Source organism: Pipra filicauda, unplaced genomic scaffold (genome assembly GCF_003945595.2).
Source record: "Pipra filicauda isolate LSUMZ 115617 unplaced genomic scaffold, ASM394559v2 scaffold105_size2325265_pilon, whole genome shotgun sequence".
Lineage (NCBI taxonomy): Eukaryota > Metazoa > Chordata > Aves > Passeriformes > Pipridae > Pipra > Pipra filicauda.
In genome coordinates, this window is record NW_024103496.1 from 1,152,901 (window position 1) to 1,176,064 (window position 23,164).

The window sequence follows — 23,164 nt, forward strand, 5'->3', positions numbered from 1 at the left end:
TAGCTTGATGTCACACTTCTGTTTTTTCAGTTCTTAGAATTAAATAGTATCTGCCAGACACTGTATAAAATATGTTTGTTGATATTTTCTCCATTGCTTAATGTATAAAAATATACTGGGTTTCCATCAAAATTAACTTTTTAAAAAGAGAATTATTGGAAAAGACAAGACTACAAAAATATGACACATGCAGACTTACAATCTTACCTGAGAGAACAAAGGTAAAACAAAGTTCAAAACACAAAATCATTCAGACCATGCAGTGTGGAAAAGCCAAGATTGGTCGATTGCAAGACAGGAAAGCAAAAGTGACAATATGGGGGCTCATATACTTATCAGTTTAGCAGTGATTAAGAACTTTATACAAGGAAAAGAAAAAAAAAATTTAACCATGCCAAAGGATTTGTCTAAGCATCTACAATATATGTTGTGTTTTTGTGCTCCTTCATTTTGATGTTGCCTTGCTGAGGTATCTTAATTTTCTCCCCTTTCGGCCTAAAATCGGTTGGTGAAAGCAGACCCTGCAAGATTATGAAAGAAAGGTAGTTATTGTCTAAGCAATATGTTAGGAAAGCCAGGATTAAATGATCTCCATGTTCAGTCTGAAAACCTAAATCATCTGACTGGGTACATCAGAAAAAAAAGTCCATTGCTGAGGAGGAAAGGAGATAACAGATCTAGGACTGGTTAGTAAGATGTAAAGCCAGTACATGATCTCAGTTCAAACTCATCCCAGGCAATGATGACCAGAATCTGTCACTGTTTAGTGATTCACAGTGACCATTAAATCACATTAGGTGTTAGTAGTTTTAACGGGAAGAATATGGTTCAAACAGTCAGGGATTTGGTCTTCCCTTTTCACAGAGGGATAATTCCCCAAAGCTGAGACTGAAGTCTGAATACCAGGAATAGTATTGTAACTATTGTATTAATGTATTATCATTGATATGCACACAGTGGTAAACAGAGAATTCAGCATCCATTTCCATACACTCCCATGTGCATACCCAACATATTTTACACTTTGTTAAATATAGAAATGTAGTGCCCTGACGACTAGTGACTAATGTATTGTGAAAGCAGCTACTTTTGAAAGATGCAAACACTTTTGACAAGTAGAGATAGAAAACTGGAAATTATTATATTGAGTTGTCTAAACAATCAAGGACAAGGTTAAAGCAGTGGTTCATTTTAATGTCAGTACATAACAGACTAACACCATATCCTATAATTACCTTCTAAAGTTCTGTGTGAGTATGTGGAAGAATATTTGGGAGATGTTAATTGCCTTCTGCCCATTCCATGGGATCTTGAGAGCACACAGTCTACATACATATCCCAGAAGTTCTGGGCTAAATCATTGAAGAGTTCATTGTGCTTGGGCTTAGGGGATTCCTTTAGGAACATCATGAAGTCCCAGAGAGCGATGACTGTATCTGCTACCTTGAGTTTCTTCATCTCCACCAACCCATGGGATGATACCTCCCAGCACTGATGGTCAATCTCACCCAGGCTTGGCGGAGTTTCTTTTTGATAGTCTAGATTGGCATAAACCAAATTCACTATCAATATACAGCCCAGCTGAAGATACCACCTTCGTTTCCATACAAATTCCATACTTCAACAAGATACCTGAAAATGAAGCATATACAATCACAGTCATTCTACCACTATGTAGTTCAAGGGTACCCCAAGAGACTATTAATGCATTCATTCATATATACAGAAAAATACTTTTTTTTTTTAAACCACGTAATAAATACCAGTCAATAAACCCTGACACAGAAGCTAGGCTGGAAATCGTTAATGCTGTTTAGAACATGAGACCCTGAAGCAGAAAGTTTGAAGTGACCAGACCTTATGTCAGAAAGGCTCCTTGAGACCAAGACTTCTTCCCTTAAACTCCTGCACTTGGATCATGAGTAAAATCAGGTCAATAGCAGATGTTTAAAGAATACTAGTGGTACGCTATCAAACAAGTAACAGAGCTATAAATAGCCAGTCTTTCATGGAAAAGCTCAACTCAGAAAGATGGTAATGAAGGTATGGTAAACCAGACCATACACTCTACTGGGTGAGCATTAGCACGTTCTGAACTCATTCAGTAGGTGTTGAAAGACTGGAAAAAGGCAAATTCCTTTCTGGCTTATGTTAGAAAATTAAGTAAACTTTTGGCACAATTATTTCTACCATATATTCAAAACACAGAAACTATCTGGAGAAATGGAGATGGAAAGAGCAATAATACAGGAGGCATAATGAGAACTTCAAATGCTACAGAATGTGTATTCATTATTACACATGGATTCCCTCTGGGAAAAATGCAGTTTTCCTATGATGTGTATTCCATATCCTTGAGGCAAGTATAGACAGAACATCACTAAAACACCTGATAATTTTTTTTTTAATCAGTCCTTCCTATCAGGATAAAGTACAGTGGAATAGCACTGTAAAACAAACAAAAAAAAGTAAAACCAACAAAAAATCAAATGAGCATAAAAAGTGTGAAAAGACAGTCAAGACTCTCAGATACTGCCCCTTATATTGGTGTCCTAAATCAATTCTCTGTCAAGTAGCTGGTGCCATACTCACTCCCACAGTTTCCAATTCAGAATGTAAAAAACAATTATAAAATTATGTGAGGTTTTATGCAGATAAAAGGCAACATTTTCGGCAACTGTGCAAATTTTAGTGGGAACTAGGCCAGAACTGCAAGTATGTTCTCCCATTCTGAATATCTCTGGCACTGTCAATATGAAAAGTTAGTCTATGATGTCTTCAGAGTGTTAACATCCTGATATCCTTTCTGCAGCTCCTAGTGATGCAATTAAAGAGAGGCCAATCCATAGATAATACAACATTTATGTGAAATGTCTTTAAGAATACAGAGTTGAGGTGACACCATGGAGTTCAGGTCATACCAAACCAGGTCAGGAAACAGGACAGCTTGAAATGGGATGATTTTTAGTTTGAAGGTGTAATCACACTGCTGCAGACATCCGAGGTCCCTAAAGTCATGTATTCCTTTACCTCAGCTTCAGAACCCAAGGAACTGAGACAAACTGATACCCCCAGCCTAGCTCCTTTTTAAAACATCCTTGGCCAGCTGCATTCCAGCAGGCAGCAGGATTAACTGCCTCAGCATCCCAAGAGTTTATCAATATGCATTAAAGTTTCTCTTCCTTGCGCTTTACAAAACTCATTCCAGCAAATAAGTAGGGATGGAAATGCTTCTCTTCTCACTTCCACTATTCACTAGGCACCAGCATTCAGAGAAAGGATAAACTGTCAATTTAGCTACAATGTAGGAAAAAGGCAACCAGGAAACCACCAACATTTTTAGTTGTTTTGATTTCATTTCATGTTTTAATCCAGCTAAAAACTAAAATGCTAATGGTCCAGTTGAATACCTCAAACAGGAGCAGAGACCGCAACAAACCTCTTTTAACTTGTAACTCCTACTATTCAGTACAAGACAGATGAATTTCACAGAGGTAATAACTAAGGAGACACAGCAGAAGTTGTACTTACAGTGTTTCTGTGAGGAGATGGAAAATAGTAGCCTTGAAGCAACAGAAGTCAGCCACTTGAAGAAAAAGAAAGAAATTCATGAGAGGGCTGCAAGTGCCCGGCAGCTGTTGGATGCTCCAAGGATGCTGCAATTACACTGCACAGGGACGACTCTGGCACTGGCAAAGCAGCAGCAGCAACAGCTGAACTCAGGTCGGTGGAAGGGTGGAGGGAGCTGTGGCTGTGGCAGCCCCACCTCTTTCTGCAGCAGTCACCAGTGTGAGCCCAGGCTGGGCTGGGGCCTCACCTGGAGAGACTGCCTTCGTGGAGGTGGGTGTCAGGGAAGAGGAGAGGCAGAGGGCTGTCAGAGGGAGAAAAACACAATGGACAGCAAATCTTTCTCCGAATCAGTAACATGAACACTCTCATTTAATGAACTCCTATTTCAAAAACCTAGGTTTCCATCCATGTTCCTGTTTGCCCACCAGAACATGTAGGGACAATGTTTGAAGTAATGGAAAAGGATAAATATGTAGTAAAATTGGGTCTGTAAAGGTTCATAATATGCTTTGGTGGACTTGAACATGATAGGAACAGTCTGTTATTTCAAGTGGAAATATAATGATTACTGTCTAAAAGCCAGTATACACAGTACTTAAACACAAATACAAATCTGCTCTAAAATGACAGTGTTCAGATTAATTAGGTATCTTCTGGAAGCCTTTGCAGCCAAGCAATGTCAACATAATTTCAAAATCTTGCTTCAAAAAGTAAGCCATGTTTGAACCTACACAGTCATATAGACAAAAATATCTGCAAGACTGGAATACAGTTAGCTTATCTCTGAACTCTTTGTATCACTGAAAGGAGCTAAAGTGCTATTAGATATAATTACTCCTTGAAATTCTAAGGCAGCTTCCATAACCAAAGAGGTTAAAGTATTCGGAAGGCTGTAGAAAGAACCTACCTTTAAGAAAGCTCCTTCATATCACTAATAAAAAATAACATTCAGTAAGTTTTCAAGTTAAGAAAACCTTTTCCCTTTTAGTTTGCTTTATGCACTATTGAATTTATTAGTGTGATCAATCTCACAGTGAAACAGCCAAATTTCAAAGGCATTTGAAGACATGTAAAGAAGTGGACAGTTGCACAGCTGCTTGGTTATGGCATCAATTCCTTTTTCTCATTTCATTCCTGCTTAAAACATCCACGTGTAGTAGCACAGGATAGTGGTACACAGTGATTTCATTTTAATCCAACAGCCACTGATGGCAGCCTTCAATAACATTTCTTCATCCTACAGATTTATTTTTATCATTCTTCTCTTGCTTTTCCTAATCAAGTTAATAAATGCACCATTTTTAATCTTAAAACAAGATATTCCTAGAACACAACTACAGAAATTAAAATGCTAAGGAACAGATTTTTCTTAGAAAAATCCTTTTGAATAAAAAGATTTCTTTTTAAAATGCCACCTCATCAACAATGTTCTCTATTTATGTTAAAATTCTTCGGTAATATCTAAAAAAATGTCAAAATGATTCTGAAGGCTGACTTTCATATTTCGTTTTCCTTTCTGGTGTTATGCATCTTGTCAGTCAAGCACTGAGGGATCATCATCTGTGGGAGGATGCCACCTGGAACAAGGATTTAAGTTGACAGAGATCAAAATTATTGGCAAATAATAATCATGTGGAATGTTATGTGAAGTTTGTAGGATGGAAGCACCACAAAGACAGACACTGATCATGTTTATTAAGTAAGTATTGTTATTACAATTTCTATTTCAGAACAAGTAAGGTCAAGGAAAGTCAGTCTGTGACCACCTTCGTAAAATCTAACGTACCTGAAAGCTACATAAAAGCTTGGGCTCAAGGGAAAAGCCCTTAAAACCAGGGACCCTGTCCAAGGACTTGGGAAAGCAGACTTTGTTGAGCTAGTGACTAAATATAAAGGGGATTTAGAGAAAAATTGTGTTGTGTTCTTTGTTCTGCAGGAGTTCAGAAAGAATTCCAAAGATGCAGCATATGCCACATGTAAACCTACAGCCTCCAGCACAGCTGTTTTACACTTAAGTTTTATGAGATGGCTCATATGGCTCATGGCTCATAGTAAAAGTGACTATTTCTTTGATTTTTAATTTTTTAGAATAGACAAACTTGGGCAAGATAAAATGTTTCCCTCAAAATTCTGCCAACATCAATAGTATTTCTATAGCATGTATTTTAAACTGTTGTACTTCAGCTTATTCCTTACTGCAGATGAGGTGCCTCCATCTAGTGGGACTTTGTTGTACTGAAGAGTGTATCTTTGGCATTGGTTAGATCTCTTTATCTTTTTTAATAAAACTGTAAAATTAATACATCAATATTTTAGAACATTTGGACCTTGGGTATGTTGGTGTAGTTATTTCTTTTAATTATAAAGACTTTCATGCCAGCTTCCCAGCATTGCAATGAACCATTGTGTGGATGTTCAGAAAGACAAGGACATGAATACCTGACTTGTATTTTTTAATTATTTCAACTCTACTTTAAATAAAGCTGTGTTGCTAAAATATTTCAGCTTAATTTCTACATATTTCCGTTGAAGTTAGTTCTTTCCTAGACTGAGAAGAACAGCACATATAGCACAAATTGCAAAAAACTGCTGGTGGAAATTTTAAAATTGTTGGGAAAAGAGATTTTATGGCTTCCTCTTGTTAGAGTTGATGACAGCACTCTACCTAGTGATTTATATCATGAGAGAAGAGAAACATAGTGGTAAAACTGTGATTTGATGTAGTTGTACCCTTGTGATTTTCAAGCAACCATATACAAGTATGTGAAGTACACAGTAAGAACAGAAAGAGCAGGAGCTGAAGCATTATTTAGCATGGAACTCAGAATACACATTGACTATGTATAAATCCTTTTGGGGACCTCTAAAATGCTATCAGCCTTTTGTATGACTGAATTACAGATATCTCTGTGACACAGGCACACTCATACGTAAAAAAGATTGATTCATTGAAGATAAAGAATTGAGTCACCCTCTGCATCACTGATTAGCAGCTTCTGAAGCAAAGAAATAACAGAGTGATGTTCTGCCACCAGGTTTGACAGTGAAGTGCTCACAATCCTGCTACTGAAGATCAAGTATGACACACACACTAGTGATAAAATCACTGCTGCCCTGGCATAAAAGAGAGTCTCTTTAGAGGACCAGATGCATTTCTGAAGCAAAGTATTTAGACAATGAAACATCTAAATATCCTCAAACTTCAGAGTTTTGTATTATTCCATTTCAGTAATTTATGTGTGATGAGGCACTTAATGGTACAAAAGGTTCCAGAAAATGCACAATGGCACGTTTCAAATTAAATATTATTTAATTCCCTGCTGGTATGAGCTTGCTGGTATGATCTTGCTTTGTGTTGAAACAAATCTAGTGTTATATCAATAAATTTAACATCTTCAACTCATAGTATACAGCTTTTCTTTATTTCTCTTTTTTGAGGTTGAGTTGTGGATTGATTACATAAGTTGAATTAACATTGGTGAATAGCTCTACTGGCATCTCTGGGCCAGTTAACCTGTTAATCTTTTGCTGTGTATTAGGGAAGTTCAGCACACTGATTTTAAGGCTCTGCTAAGTGGACCAGCTACAGATCCTGCTCTCAATAGTTGTAATGATTCCACAGGACTAAATTCAGAGAGTATGTACCACAAAAGCAGAACAAAGCACGAAAACAAGGGGTAATATCATATATACTTGTATTGGCATCCAAGAAGAACTCTGGGCCTATGACTTGATCCTTAAAGAACTTTGCTGATAAACTTCTTGCCATCTGCAACTTCCCAGCACTTTCTTCATCTGACTTAGGAGCTCTTTTGCTTATCTCCTTTTTTTCTGTTCTTTTCTATAGAATGCTGACATCATATGCTTTACCGAAGTCACAGTAGCACAATCTAACTTTAGCATATGTAAAAACTTCTGAACCTTGCCTACTATTCAGCTTGACTGACGGCTCCTTCTGTATTATGAATCATAAATCTGGACAAAACGTTCTGTTGTTTGTACTATGAACTGGCATGGTAACACAGAACAGAAAGGTCCTCCTGAATGACAGGGCCTAGTTCCCTGCCAGTACAGAGAGCTCTGTTGTACAATCACCTCGTACATTCATGAAGGGCCATATTAAAAACAGGTATATTTTTGCCCCCACTAATTCCATGAAAAAGCTGTTTCATAATTCGATTGCAGTAATGAGTAGAAACAGTGTTCTAATTTCCTGATTTATTTATTACTGAATAGTACACACCTGTTTGTTCTTGTGTTTTTGCCCTGAAAATTAAATGGTTTTCATCCTTCATGTTTACCTTCCTGATATATTTATAGACAGCACTTGTGTCTCCTCTCTGATTTTGTTTTATTGAAGTAAACAAGCTGAGCCATCCTAAAATCTGTTCTTATGAAAGACTCTTAAGCTCTCTGGTGATGCACCTAACTTTCTTCTATCTCTCTGTCACTTCAACCTTAGCTCAGCTATAGAACAATTGATTAGACATTTTCACAGTACCCCAAATGAGATTTCACCAGGTCCTTAAACAATGACATTAATACCTCCCTACTTTAAATGAAATACATCTCCTGATATACATCTCCTCCCTTGTCATGGTTTAATCCCAGCCAACAACTAAGCCGCTCCCTCACTCCCCCACCAGCAGGATGGAGGAGAGAATCAGAAGGATAAAAGTCAGAAAACTTTTGGGTTGAGATAAAGACGGTTTAATAGAGAAAGCAAAAGCCATGTACACAAGCAAAGCAAAACAAGGAATTCATTCATCACTTCCCATGGATAGGCGGGTGTTCAACCATCTCCAGGAATGGAGATGGCTCAGGGCTCAGTCACTCATAATAGTTACTTGTGAAGACAAACACAGTCACTCCAAATGTTCCCACCCCTTTCTTCTTCCCCCAGCTTTTATTACTGATAATGATGCCACATAGTATGGGATATCCCTTTGATCAGTTGGGGTCAGCTGTCCCGGCTGTGTCCCCTCCCAACTCCTTGTGCACCCCCAACCCACTCTGGTAGGGTGGGGTGAGGAGCAGAAGAAAAGGCCTTAGCTATGTGTAAGCACTGCTCAGCAATTGCTAAAACATCTCTGAATTATTAACACTGTTTTCAGCATGAATCCAAAACACAGTCCCATCTTAGCCACTGTGAAGAAAATTAACTCTATTGCAGCCAAACCAGTGCATTTCTGTAATTAGGATGATTCCTAAGCATATCTCGTTTTGAGATTTCATGAGTATGCTCTTACTGATTTTATCAGGACTACAAAAAATATCAAATAAGACATCCTATAACAAACCCTTTAAGGCTTATATTTTCCTTTTCAACTTTATTTGTGGCTATCTCACTTCACAATTTCTCTCCTAACCCCCATATTCTCATTCCTTCCCAGGTGATACTGTATGAAATGTTTTAGCGTATTAATATAGCAATTATAAGTTTTTCCAAAGCTTTGCAATGAGATTGAGACCAGGTTTTAAGATCTGTGGTTGGCCAGGTCACTTTTCTTCTTTTCAAAGATAAGCAATTACAGTCCAAGTTCAGCCCATCTCACTTCAAAGACTTGAGAGAGAGAGATGGGGATCCACAGGCAGCCACTCATGATGTAGCTTGTCCTCTGGAGACAGCTGTCACCAGAGAGTACCGAAGTTTCAGCCAACAAGCCCTGAGCTGGGAACCCTCAGTTAAATGCCTCAAGGACAAGGCCAGACCCATGTTTGCTATTTTCCAATCATAAGATTCTTAACAGGTCAGTTCAAAACACTTGCCGCTGGATTTTACATATTACCTGTTTCAGAACTGCAAATGAAGTCCCCGTGATCTGAAAGCACAATACAGGAGTTTTGCATTTTTTTTGCTGCTGTAATAAATTCTTTTCTGCCATTCACATTGTGATAAACAAAGTCTCGAGTTTCTATAAGTTTCAAATAATAGTTTATTATATGGTAAAAACAAGCAGCCGGCTGGGTGACAGAAATGGGACCAGTTTCCCAAATCTGCACACCCCTACTACAGGGTACATTTAGTATTTATCTTAGCTACTTCATGCATATTAATTATATCATATATATATACATTCTACAGGTTTTTGCTAAGTATTTAATAGATGGGTTTTCTTACAGCTAAAGCTAAAAGGGTTATCTCTACAACCAGTCATAATTCATGCATTCTTGGACGAACAGGCGCCTAAAGATTTAAAGTTCTACTATATTTTATTCTTAGGATAGTAAGGAGGTTTTAGGCCTCTTGACCTTGTAAGGGTCTGTTTTATTTCTTTATGGGGGTGTAATTAAGTTTTACAATCTGTTTGTTTTATTTTGATATAATCACCCATTTGTTTCACGAATCACAATTATTTATATATCACAACATGATCCATCTTGCCTTGCGCCTTGGGGGGGTTAAACTGCTTTGGCACTGAGGAAAGGCTTACATTGAATTTGGGGGACTTGACTTAGGCTAGACAACAGTCACATCGTCTCCTACTCTTCTATTTATATCCCTGAAAGATTTTCTGCTCGAAGTATTCCATAACAGTAGGATGCAAGCATGTCCAATGAGCAGAAATTAAAAGCATTTTGAGCTGGAACAGAGTATGTAGTTGTTAAAAATAACATGGAGCGGCAGAGAAGGCAGGTCAGTAACAAGAACAGAGCGCAAAGCTTGTGAACGTGTTTAGGCGCTGCGGGGACAGCTCGGTCCCTCCGCCCCGGGGCTCGAAGGCGCCGCCGGGCTCGGCCGGGCCGCGCCTGCGCACCCGCGGGGCCGGGCCTGTGCTCCCCGAGCGGCAGCGGGAGCTCCCCCACTCCCTCCCTCCCTCAGGCCCTTTCCCGTTCTCGCAGCCCGCGGGGCCCGGGCTCCTCCCGCCATGGTGCGGTGCGGCGCGGCGGTGCTGCGGAAGGTCAGTGCTAAGGAAGGTCAGTGCGGCCGGCCCGAGACACGGCGGGGACGGTGCCGCCGGCGGGGCTCGGGCGGCGGGGAGGGCTGGTCCCTCTCCCGGGGCCTCTGCGGGAGTTCACGTGGCCCGGGCCGGCGCAGGCCCCGGCAGGACCCTCCCGCGCTGCCCGGGCGCCTCGCAGGGGCCGGCGGGGCCGGGACCGGGTTATGGTGCCCGCGGTGATGCCTCACGCGTGTCTCGGGCCCGGGGGCTCGCCCGTCCCGCCGGCCGGGGCCATGCGGGCCGCGAGTGTTCCTGCCGGGGAAGATATGTCAAACACTCACTAAAAAATATTTTGGAGTTTTATGCGCCTGCTTTCTGGGCTGCTATTTATTGCCATCAGAGTTCTGTCCAAGCCGTTTTACACACGTTTTTGTAAAGCAAAATATGAACAGAACATAATACTGATACTGAAACTTGTTTTGTTAGTATGGCAACTTCATAGACGATTTGCGGGTCTATGTGAGAGGAGGAACTGGTGGAATGGGTCACCCTCGTCTGGGAGGGGAAGGAGGAAGAGGTGGTGATGTCTGGTTTGTCGCCCAAGAAAGAATGACCTTAAAGGGCATTAAGGAGAAATATCCCCACAAGCGATTTGTAGCTGGAACAGGAGCCAACAGCAGGTAAGAGTCAGGTTGATGAAAGCTGTTACACACAACTTTTCCAGAAAGCAAAATGTCAGCTTAAGTCACTAAGCCTGATTTAATTTTTCCCAGTGTTAGAGCTCTAAAAGGTGAAAAAGGAAAAGATCGTGAAGTTCATGTGCCTCCTGGAATTTCACTTGTTACTGATGATGGCAAGCAGATTGGTAAGAACATTTGCTTTATTTTAATGTATCTAATATTTGTCACATTTATTGATAACATTAGCAGATTTCGAACACTACGATGTTTTAAGGTTAAACATTTCTCAAAATAGGTGTGTGTTTTTCTTTGTTTGGACAAAGAGTTGATAAACAAATACACTGTAGAAATTGTTGGGAAAGCAAGGACCCCTTCCAGAAATTGGCAGTAGTTAGTTTGTATCACTAAATGCAACAGAAAGAAAATTGCTTTGCAAAGAAGTGTTAAAGGCTGGGAGCCAGTGATCCTCCACAGAACCATTCAAGACCTTACATAATTTATGTCTCCATAAACCCGGGTAAGTGTCCCTATAACTTTACTGAATTATTACAGTGCTTAAGAGACAAAGATCCTTGCTGAATGTCAATATTTCAGGTTACTTAAAATACATAACTGTTTTTTACTCTCTCTTTTAAAGAGTGGTGCTCGGTAGTAACTAGGAAGATCAGTTTCAATACAGTGTTCTTGAAATAGCTCTCAATGGTTCCTTTGCCGTTTTTCAGAGTTTTACTTCTCACACTGTTTAGAATTCAAACTAAATTCGTAAATTACCCTGATTTGGATGTTTAGCTAAAAGCGTGTGACAAGAATTGTTTATGATGTAGGCATGTCAGTGTCTAAAGGTATCCAAATGTTGCCTTTTTTTTTTTAATTATTCTGACCCTAAGGGAGATATCAAAGCCTGCATCTTAATGAAAAAATACAGCAAACTCTTCAGCCATTGTGTACCCACATCTCTATCAATGCAGATTTTTTGTGGTATTCTTGAATTCAAATGTTAGAGGCTTCAGAACCACCATCACCGTCTTGGCCATACTTTGCCTGCCTGTACCTAGGACTTTCCTTGAGGTGACAGACTGTATGACGGAGGGTAATGCTGGGGTGTGATTGCTTTCATTTGTTTCCAAAGAGGGAGAAACACCATGACCTTGAGGGTGCGATTCTTGCAAGGAACCATACAGAAAATTTTCTTGTAATCAGAGACATTTAAGTGGTAAATCACAACTAAACCACTGCACGGGATTGTGCTTTTTCACTACTGAATTTGTTTTCAGGAGAGCTTAATGCAGCAGGAGAGAGATTCTTAGCAGCTCGTGGAGGTCTTGGAGGCTCTTTGGCCACAAACTTTTTGCCTTGCAAAGGTCAGAAGCGAATTATTCATCTTGATTTGAAACTTATAGCAGATGTTGGCTTAGTTGGGTAAGTACTGTAATTTGATATTAGAAAAAAAAATAAATTTCAAATGTGATTTCAAAGGAATTTGAGAGTTTGGAGGATGAACGTTATTGTACATTTGCATTGTCACTTAAATTATTTGCAGTTTGCAAAAATCAGATTGACTTTAATTTTAAAATTTGCAAAGTATTGGTTATGCTTTTGTGGAAGAAGAGCTTAATGAATCAGGGTAATATATAATTAGTAATATAATTGCATTTAGCAATTGCAATGATTATCAAAATACTATTAGCTAATGTTTATGAAGTAAGTAGGAGGAGAAAACAGAGCCAAGAGCACTATCTGTATTGCATGCTTGACTTCATGGTGCTGGCATAAGTGGATCCTTTCAGTAGTAGTTTTAAAGAGAGTTCCAAAGGCTGTGCTGCCTACTCTCCCCAATAAAAAGCTTGGAATGTTGGAAGGAAGTGATTACAAACTAGAATAGTAGGGCTTGCTTTTCAATGTTGCTGCTTTGTAGCAACACAGATAAATATATTTTTATTTGACGAAAGCTTTCAACAAACTACAGTTGTAAAAGTATTGGTCTACTCACCATCTGCTACACATAGGTCGGCTCCATGGTCCTTATTAATAAAAACCATAGGAAACATGAAATAACAAGGAGTTCGAGTGGAAGTAGTCTTATTGGTATATACCAGTAAAGAATGGAAAGATGCTTGAAGACAGCATGGTTTTCTAGCTGTGTTTTTCTTTTTTTCTTATTAGAAATAATTTGGTTAATATAAAATTTATCTAAAGTTGTGTAATTTTTGAGTGGTCTTCAGGAATTACGGAATTTTTTTCTCGGTTTAAAGTGTGTGAAAGTATAGGAGTTCTATGACACTGATGCTTCTTTAATCTTGCATTTTGGCTTGTATTTTAGCTGACAGTTTTCCTTCAAAATGGATTAAAAAAATCATTATCAGTCAATTAGAGGAGCATATAATTTTCTTATTGAGAATATGAATCAGCCTCTGATAGTTTGTGGCTGTACTTTGATCTCTTTGTGGTTGTTACTTTTACTTTTTTGCAAGTGGTTTGCTATTAGATCAGGTAAAAACAACATGTGGACTTGAGAGAGGCCCATCAGGTTTGAGTACACGTTGTGATGTGTTAGTCTAGGTTGCAATTTAAACTTCAAAGAACATATTGTACCTCAGTGGAACCAAAATGCTCACTTGAGGAGATGACCAGAGTAACCTTCCGGAATGTCTTTTAAGCACCTTCCATCATCAGAGTGCATTAAAACTACCCTCAATAGTTTCCCTGTTATAAGAAGAGTCATTGGGTTGCTTTCTTTTTTAAAGACAGATTTGTGTATAACCCCTTTATAAAGGCCCTTAATGTAAATCAGTTTTGTTAACAGGACATGGTTCTGCATGTTCAAATGGAGAGTGTTACGTTTTTCTGTGGGACACATGCCTTTGTATCTTGTGACCAACGTTCAGTTGCCTATAGACACAGTGTTCTTTGGTCACTGTTGCCCTGAAATAGTGTGATGAACATCTGTCTGTGAATTTGACTGGAACACAAGTCTTGTGTCGTCTTTCTGGAGGAGGTGTGAAGAATGTGGTCTATCCTTTGATGTCAGCATTAACTCAAAGTTTGACATAGATGAAGGCTGTTTTGTCTTTTACAGCTCAGGTTAATCTTTAAAACAAGTGTGTGCTACAATTTCAGTTTTAACTTGGGTTTCCATTTCAGTGGGTAGATGTATTCTGTGAAGAAGCTTTTGTAAAAGGTAGCTTATCCCTAAAGGAATATTTTTGTTGTGATGTGCAAGTATAGCTATGCCTTGTAAACAACAGTCAGGTCTGCACAGATGAGCTCCAAAATCTTCACTGGTGTTCTTTTTAGTTTACCTGGTAACAAAGCAGGTTAGTGCTGATTTCAGGATCCCTCATACAACTTTGATGCCCTAAAAGCATACACAAACTTGGCGTGTCTGTGTCTATGTACACAAAGTCCCTCTCTCTCTGACAGAGTTGGTTTGCTTTGCTATATTAGCTAAACTGTAGCATAGATATCATTGGTACTTAAATTGGAGGATTTGTATGCCAAAAGACTGTAAGTCCAGCTGATAAGATGTTCTTGCATGACAGGTTTTAGAATGTAAGCATAATTTACAAAATTACCTATAGCACATGAAGACTTAATTCAAGTAGACCTGGATGGTCATGCTGTATTTCTGTCCAAATGACTTTGAAAGATTTACCTTAAATCTATTATACATGTATTTATGTAACTCACCTGCCTCCATTCTTGGGAAGTATTGTTGGATTTAGAAAAATTAATCTGATTTGATTTCAAAAAATAAATCCTGTTGATCTGGGTAGTAAATGAGTGCAAAAATGAACTGATAGCATTGAATTTCAATAAGATAATGTAGTGCATTTGGAAATAAAGTATGCAGGAATCACATACTTGTTAATTCAGTGTATAAATCTCAACTTCCTTTCTAGGTTTCCAAATGCGGGAAAATCATCCTTGTTAAGCAAGATTTCTCATGCCAAACCTGAGATTGCAAGTTATCCATGTAAGTTGATACTCTAATTTTTAGAGCAGTAATATTTCACGAAAGCAAGAAGTCTTTTCTCTGACTTGGTCTGCAGGTTTATAATAAAAAATAGGAGATAACCATGTTGCCTGATTTTTAATTACATTAAATACTTTAAAATGATACTTGCTGTTTCAGTGTCTAGTTCTTTTAACCACCTCAGAATTTCAAGTGTACACCCTCATAGTATTTCAACCTGTGAATAGAGGGTCTATTTATTTTCATCTCAGCTCATTTTATCCCATCTGAGATGCACCATCTCTATGGTGTATAATATCCTCAGTCTATTGAATATGTACTGTCAGGTTCCTTTGCATATACATCTTGTATGGTTTGGAATTAGCTGCCACCTGTTTTTGCAGCAGAGAAGATTTTGATTTTGAATCTATCCACTGAAAAAAGGACAGAGAATTTTTATTATTTTTCTATTGGTAAATTAGGATTAGTTGTCTGATCTTCATTAATTAAAAAGCAAGGGTGCAAGTACTGATAATTTTTACTGACCTTCTTGCACCACTTCTGATTCTCTACAGCCTTTTTCTCAGTTTGAAGACTCCTATCTCACTTTGCCTTTCATTTTTTTTCCCTGTTTAGAAGCTATTCTGTCATCTGGATAATAATTTTTGTGTCTGAGACTTCTCTAGCTTCACTGTTCCCTTTTTGGGATGATGTAACAGAACTGCAGAGAGAGACAAGGTTTGGTGAACCAGTGGGGTTTTTGAGTGTTCTATTTTTTTTCTCTCTCGTTTTACGCTTTCCTTACTCCTTTTCCTTTTTTAATTTTTTGCTACTGAACGTTCGTTTTTTAAATATAGTGACAAAGTCCTACAACATTTAAATGTTTTGTAACATAAACATTTTTTTAAACGTTAAAACCAGTTTTGTTTTCTTCCCTTTGTCTTTTTTCCCTTGTCACAGTTACAACAGTACAGCCTGAACTAGGAAAGATCATGTATGCAGATTATAAGCAGGTTGGTATGAAAGTTCACTCTGATTGTTTGTTAAAGTTATGTATAATGATTAGTTATGTTGCTTAACATAATTTCAGAAAGAGAATGAAAACTTATAGTTATTTTTATATGTGTTTCTATAATTGTACATATCAAGTACAATTACATGGACATAACAAGGGTTTAGGAAAAAGTACTATTTCATGAAGTAATAAGAAGAAAGCTTTATAACCAAATACAGTAATATGACATAGAGCTGATTTCAAGTCACTTCAGTCAATGGCTTCTCATTTTCCCTTGCCTCCTTTCTGTGCTTCTAATCCTGCCTTATAATCTTAGAGGCCTGAAATTGTTTATGGAATTGAGATTGCTGTGTCTTTGTATACTATTACTAAATTCAGGACTTTGAAAAAATTACTGTTTCAGAGACTAGCCTGTTTATTTAGAAGCAGCACATTTTCTGCAAGTTGAGAGCTCTGAACTGAATGAGTCATTTTCAGAATAGATTGTAGATAGTGCTAGATTTGTCCAATAGCTGCAAATCTACAGTAGTAAATGATGGGATTTTGTGAATATAACCCAGCTATGATAACTTCCTGTTATGGTTTTCTAGGTTGACTAATCTAAATTTCTTTTGTAGTTTGTTTTTTGCATTTGTGGTTTTTGTTGGTTGGGGGGGTTGATTGTTTTTAATAAAAAACTAAGTGTGACATGATAGTGATTGCCTTAGCAGCCAGGATAGTGCACTACCTAAGAGGTGAGGTACCTGGGTCTAGTTCCTTTTGTGGTAGGCTGGAGAAGGACTGCTGGAGTTACTGCCCTACCACCTTAATTTTTGTAAACTGTGTTCCACCCAGCTTCTTCAGATAAAGTTGTCAGATAACTGTGTGGTGCCTGGAATCCTTTCTGCAGTATCTGCTTGGGGGAGAAACCAATGCTAAAAAGTTAAACTTTTAGATTTTGGACCCCAACTTCATATAAGGTTACAGCAAACATTTTCATTCCTCAAGCTTGAATCTTCTTTGATGTGCTTTTATGTTATTTTTGAAGTGTATGATACATGCAGCACTGGAGTCATCACTTCCAAGATAAAAGGCAAATGCATAAAAGGCTTTCAGATGAGTTAACCAGAAAAGTATACCCCTCAGATGTGAATCAATAATCTTAGGGGGATTCAGTAGCTGATGCTTGAAACTTTCATTTAACAAACTTCAACAAAACTGTGTATTAAAGGAAGTAAGTCTAGTTTGTCAGATTTGCCCTTAGACATATTGCATCTCTACAGGCAAATCTTTTTGTATTAATTTTTTCTACTACTTTAGGGTAGCTTATCCTAGAAAGCTGTACTGGAAATAAATGGGATTTTTCATAGCCTTTTTAAAAAACTGTCTTCCATGAATGAGGACCTCTTTTTCTTGCTAGTCTGTCTTTTTCCAGCAAGAGATCTACTTGCACTCCTGGCTTTTTGTTTGAAGTCTGTTTCTTGTCATAGACAATGACACTTTTTGTTGGCTATTTTTCCAGTTCCTGGTATTTATACTACAGTGTTGGGTGCTATATAGGAACTATATGGACAAAATATCTCTTTTCTAAAGTCAAGGGAACTAGTGGTTGTGATCACAGGGAACATCTGTGAGTAAGAGGAAGTACTCTCAGCATTGCAACTGCTAAAATCAAAACAACATAAGCAACATAATTAGGAGCAATACTTGAAGCATCTTTCCTGTATCACTCAAGGAGTGACTCATTATTTTTTCTTACAGAACATTGATATTTTTAAAGAAATATGTAGGAATTTGCTTACTTTATCTTAGTACATTATAAAGAAGTAAATATATGCGAGTTACCTGGTGCTGTCCATCAGAAAAGACACAAAAGTAGAGGATCTGAGTATGATTTTGGTTTAAGGTCTTAGTACCAGATCATGAAAACTAGCAGAAGCATTTTCATTTTCTGCCAGAATATCTGAGTCACCTTCTGCAATAGGTAGCACACCTATTGTATGCTGGCTTTGGGCATTGTTTAATTGAATCCAGTTGCTGTCTAAATGGGTATTAGATTTGAAGACCCTACTTTTGCTCTTCTTTACTTCAGTATCTGTCTTAGCTTTCTGTGACTTACTGAGTAGCTGTTTGGTGGGTTTTATTATTCTGCTCTTTTTTGGTCTGTCTCAGCTCTTTACAACTGTGTACAACCCTCTCAACCAGCAGAGAAAATTATAAGATCCCTGTCCTTTGGAGCAGTCTTTGCTGGGCTCTAGTTGGAATCAAAATCTTACTTGATCTGAAGGTCAGAAGTCAAATTCTTGTAGCTTCTCATGCTCAGGGGAACAAGGTTAAGTGGGTTTGTATTTGGAGTAATGATCCTCTGTAGCCACAAGGAACAGACTTTATTTTGTTTTCCAGTGACAGTTTGAATTCTATACAAATGTGATAGCCTAATCTTCTTGCCTTTCAGAGTCTGTTTTATTCTGAGATAATAGCTAAATTTTGCAAGACCTGCAAAATTTAGGGTATTATTACCCTCTATTTTCTACTTTGCACACAGCTATAAATAAATAGACGGGGGAAACACGAAGAGCACAGGTCTGCGTAATAGCAGCATTTTGTTTGATCTGCTTCTGATGATAGTTGAAGCAGCCAATACGTATTGCTTTATGTTTTGTTTATTTAAAATTATAATTGCTGTTGATAGTTTGAAATCCCTGGTTTTGCTTGTTGGAAATATTTTGTTTGAAACTTTTGTTTTCCTAGATTTCAGTAGCTGATCTCCCAGGACTGATTGAAGGTGCACATGTGAACAGAGGGATGGGCCACAAATTCCTCAAACATATAGAAAGAACCAAACAGCTGCTTTTAGTTGTAAGTTAAATAAAATATACAGTTTATTAAAATCAAAGACAGTGCAGTAAATAAAAAGCATCTTAATTGCAATGTAGTTGGAATTTAGGAAATCATTTGTAATTTGCAAGTTTTATGATAAATATAGCTGTAATACTGCTTACAGAATGGAACACTCAAACAACTGATGATAAATTAAATACAATTTGTCGTGGAAAATTGCCAATTAATTTAGATCATGGAAGTGTTCCAAGCATAATTAAAGCGTGGAGCGATTTTTTTCTCTCTTTTTTTTTTTTTCTAAAAGATCCCCTTAAGAGGTTTGAAAAAAACACCTTTGAGAAACACTGTATCAGAACTAACCAGTTTGTGTTTCCAGTGTCTATGATGTTAGTTTGGTGTATAGTTGCCCTCTGTTATTTGCCCAGGAATGAAGGCATGTACATGGACATTCCACTGTAAAGTAGTTGATGGAGTAACATAATTGTTGATGGAGTAACATAACTTGATACTGTAACATAATTTAATACCACAAAGCTTATTTTTGTGTAACTTCTTCAGGTTGATATTTCTGGGTTTCAACTGTCTCTTAAGACTCAGTTCAGAACAGCCTTTGAAACTATATTGCTTCTAACAAAGGTAAGTTCTCATTTTCCAACGTGACAGTTGTAGTTATGTGTTGAGCCAAGAAAATGGCTCAGTTTTGATCAAGAAACTTTCAAATGTTAGTGTGTCTTCTGGATTTATAATGTAAGGCCAGTTAACAAACTCATGATTTTCCAAAATCATGAAGTCTTTATTTTTACCTGTCCAGGTGAAACTGCTCCAGTTTATGTTGGGCACAACATAATTAATAATAAAATTCCTTAATCTGTGCAGCGTATGGGATATTTCTTACAGTCAAGTAAAGGTAATAAGACACATCATTTTCAGTTCCCCAGTCTGGTATCATTTTAGGAAGCACAAGTACATGTGTGTAGTTAAATACTTGCCTTGATGCCCTGACTGCACAGCCTAAGAGGGGTGAGACATCAGGCCCCAGCTTTGCAAACTTGCACTGTTTCCATCTCTTAACTATGCTTCTGATTAAAATAATACATATCATGTAATGTCAGATCTCTGTGTGACTTAAGTTGATGAATCTTCTGAATTTCAGCTATTGCTGTTTATTTTTAGTTTATTCATGATTGTGATTTTCTGATATTAATTGAAGTCCATTAAAATGCTTAAGAATCAGAAAACTTTCCCAAGAAGTTTCTTATACATTTTATAGGTCTTAAGTTTTTCTGAAATTGATTTTGTGCTTGTGGATATCAGAAAAAAACAAAACCAAAACCTGTCCTTTTAATAAGAGGCTGTTTCAGAATGAGCTAGCCTTTTTACCTGAAATCTGTCTTTGAGCAAAAAAATGACTGAATCACTTATTCTCTTCTATCAGACTGCTTCAGTATATCAGCCTTGAGCACCCAAGTCAGTCTCACAGCTGTCTAGGCATGAAAGGCTATTTAGGCAATTAAACAAATGAGAGAGGACATGTAAAATTGAAGTAGCACTTTTTAAACTACAAATACTTATTAAGGTGAATTTTCTTTTGTTTTAAGGAACTGGAGCTGTACAAAGAGGAACTTGTAACAAAGCCCGCACTTCTCGCTGTAAATAAAATGGATTTACCTTGTGCAAAGGATAACTTGAATGAACTTATGTCACAACTACAGAATCCTCAGGGTAAATGAAATTTCAACAATAACCTTTGACAGAAGTAGCATTAAGATTTCATTGGGTAACTCTGCATTGGCAAGGAGTTGTTTGAAAATGAAATCAACTAGTAAATTTATTATATGAACATATATTTTAAAATTACTTCCTGCATTTAGAGCTCTGTTTATACTCATTGGTAGTTGTATTGCTTTCACTGCTGGGGAAGGATTTTAATAAACTGGAGATATCCTAGACAATCTTTCCCAACTATGAGATGGGAGAGTAAGTTTCCAGTTTAGGTGTCTGGATAAGAGTAACCTGCATTGAAGGTCCCCTTACAGACACTGACATATATACAATTATATATGTATATACACATGAAAATTCTGCGCAGATCTATGTAGATTTACTTTAGTTTTGCAATTTCACTGGAGTGAATTGCTTTCTATTTTCTGGACTGTGCAAGAACCAGAAAGACTGAACACTACTGAACTCCCATATTCTACAACTTGGGATTTCTTTGTACTCATTGGAAGTGTATAGTGTCTTCTCATGACAGCATTAAGGATAGTATAACTGCTATGATACTTCTTGTCTTCTGAGACTTTCGCTATTTTTTAAAAGACTAATTAAACAAATAATATGTGTTTACTAATTGCAGTTATGTTTATTACTATGATTTATTAAAGTTTATTTTCTATATTTAATGAGATTTTATGGGCTTTGTAGTGATACAGTATCTGGGGATTGTACTAACTCTTTCAATATGATTTTTCAGACTTCTTACACTTACTAGAGGAAGAAATGATTCCTGCAAATACACTTGAATTCAAAGAGGTAATTCCTGTATCTACATATACTGGAGAAGGAATTGAGGAACTAAAAGCATGTATAAGAAAATCCATAGATGAGGAAGCAGAGCGGGAGAATGAAGAATATCGGAAAAAGAAACTACTACTTTTACAAACTTCCCAAGAAGAAAAAATGAATGGAAGATAGCATTCTTGGAGGGATCCAACACCTTTTAATATTTTTACTATGTACATGAAGCTGTTGCTATGCAGGCCTTCTATTTATTTGATCTCTCTACCATCACTGCAGAGTTCCCTGCTCCCTCCCATTTGTTCCTTAGGCACTTGGGTGGAGTACAATGGGGAAAAGGGCAAGTTTTTTTGATTTATGTTGGCTACCTATTCAACAGAGTAAAGACCAAAGTTTGTGCAACTCAAAGCACAGCTCAACAACTGATGATCCCTGGAATATTTTTTGCCAAATGAGATGAATGGAGGGAACATAACCTTCATAGGTAGCAAAGGAGCAAGTTCAACCACTCTGTATCTTTGGCCATAGGCATCAGAAACACAAAGGGAAATTTCTCATGGAGAAATTTACCAGGGTCTGGTGTTCCTAAGGTGAACAGTAGCACAGTTCTGCTACTGTGACAGGCATTGAATTGTAGGGGTTTTGTTGTTTTTAAGAATTTAAAGAAAAACACAAATAAATGGCTGCAAGGAAATTACTTGTAGAAGCACGAAAAGCAAGGCTGATGTGTAATGTTGGATGGTTTTTTGACACCTGCTGGTGCCTACTGTAGTAAATTGTAAAAATCCTGATTCCAAATTTCCAGGCTTTATTTGTGATTCCTTCCTTTTATGGAGTCGTTGGGTATATGTTACTTTTTGGTGAAGAAAATGATTGCTTTTAAAGAGATCTGTACATATTGGGGAATAGTTAATATTCTAGATTTTGTATTACAAAAGGCACACCTACTTTTTTTTTTTTTTTAAAAATAGAATTCCTTTATTGTCAAGGTGTTTTCTACTTCAAAGCTATTAAATGGATAGCAAAGCAAAATAAGACTCAATACATCAAAGGCTTCTTAGTTTGGTCTCTTGTTTTGTAAGTATGTGTTATCAAACCCTGCTTCTCTAAATTTTGTTAAAACAGTCACTGGGAAGAAAGGTATGGTTTCTCATACATTTCTTTTATCTTTGTTATTGGTTCCTGTTCTGATTTTCCTCTAGTTTTACTGTGTTTGGGGCTAATATGTTTTCAGCAAAGCTAAGTGTAGGCTGTCAATTTTTGATACTCCATTTCACAGACTCACAGATTCAAGTTGGAAAAGACTTTGAGATCGAGTCCAAGCTATGACCCAACACCACCATGTCAACTAGACCATGGCTCTGAGTGCCACGTGCAGTCTTTCCTTCAACACTTCCAGTGATGGTGACTCCACTACCTCCCTGGGCAGTCCATTCCAATGTTTAATAACCCCTTCTGTAAAGAATTTCCTCCTCATTCCAAACCAAACTTCCCTGGTGCAGTTTAAGACTGTCCTCTTGTCTTACTGCTAGTTGCCTGGGATAAGAATCCAACCGCCACCTGGGACATCCAGCCATGCTGGAGAGAGTGCTTCAGCCTGTCCAGCCTGCTGTAGCTAAGGAATTGAGTCAGCCCCATATGGATTTGGGGTCTGTTTTGTGTCCTCCCTGCCAGGAAGTCTGGGAGGGCACTGGTTAAGTGCTGCCAGAAGGGCCTGGAAGACAAGAAA

General features: G+C 37.8%; 2 protein-coding genes across 6 annotated transcripts in view; one reads left to right on the forward strand and one right to left on the reverse strand.

Annotated features, from left to right (window-relative positions):
* LOC114002847 (GTP-binding protein 10-like) overlaps window positions 1-22,592 on the forward strand; it is a 52,611-nt gene extending 30,019 nt beyond the window's left edge. For 2 of the 5 annotated variants that reach the window (XM_027749191.2, XM_027749192.2), the window contains exons 23-31: window positions 10,938-11,131; window positions 11,225-11,316; window positions 12,406-12,550; window positions 15,031-15,104; window positions 16,044-16,096; window positions 18,829-18,936; window positions 19,477-19,554; window positions 20,517-20,640; window positions 21,392-22,486. In XM_027749191.2, the coding sequence (XP_027604992.1) occupies window positions 10,938-11,131; window positions 11,225-11,316; window positions 12,406-12,550; window positions 15,031-15,104; window positions 16,044-16,096; window positions 18,829-18,936; window positions 19,477-19,554; window positions 20,517-20,640; window positions 21,392-21,612 (1,089 nt within the window). In that variant the 3' untranslated portion in view covers window positions 21,613-22,486. Of the gene's footprint in view, window positions 1-9,992; window positions 10,208-10,355; window positions 10,489-10,937; window positions 11,132-11,224; window positions 11,317-12,405; window positions 12,551-15,030; window positions 15,105-16,043; window positions 16,097-18,828; window positions 18,937-19,476; window positions 19,555-20,516; window positions 20,641-21,391 lie in introns of those variants that run through there. The other 3 variants (XM_027749195.2, XM_027749196.2, XM_027749194.2) reach the window with 3 other exon arrangements.
* On the reverse strand, window positions 182-1,669 carry FAM237B (family with sequence similarity 237 member B). The gene is made up of 2 exons (XM_027749201.2): window positions 1,236-1,669; window positions 182-521 (listed from the first exon to the last, which is right to left on the reverse strand). Exons 1-2 carry the CDS (start codon window positions 1,615-1,617, stop codon window positions 496-498), a joined length of 408 nt encoding a protein of 135 aa, XP_027605002.1. The 5' UTR covers window positions 1,618-1,669; the 3' UTR covers window positions 182-495.
* Window positions 22,593-23,164: the final 572 nt, after the last annotated feature.

Excerpts from the sequence above, each read along its gene's own strand:
- FAM237B (XM_027749201.2), bottom strand. The coding sequence starts at position 1,617 with ATGGAATTTGTATGGAAACGAAGGTGGTATCTTCAGCTGGGCTGTATA. Across the intron at positions 522-1,235 it reads CTCACACAGAACTTTAGAAG|GGTCTGCTTTCACCAACCGA; the intron begins GTAATTATAGGA and ends ATAATCTTGCAG.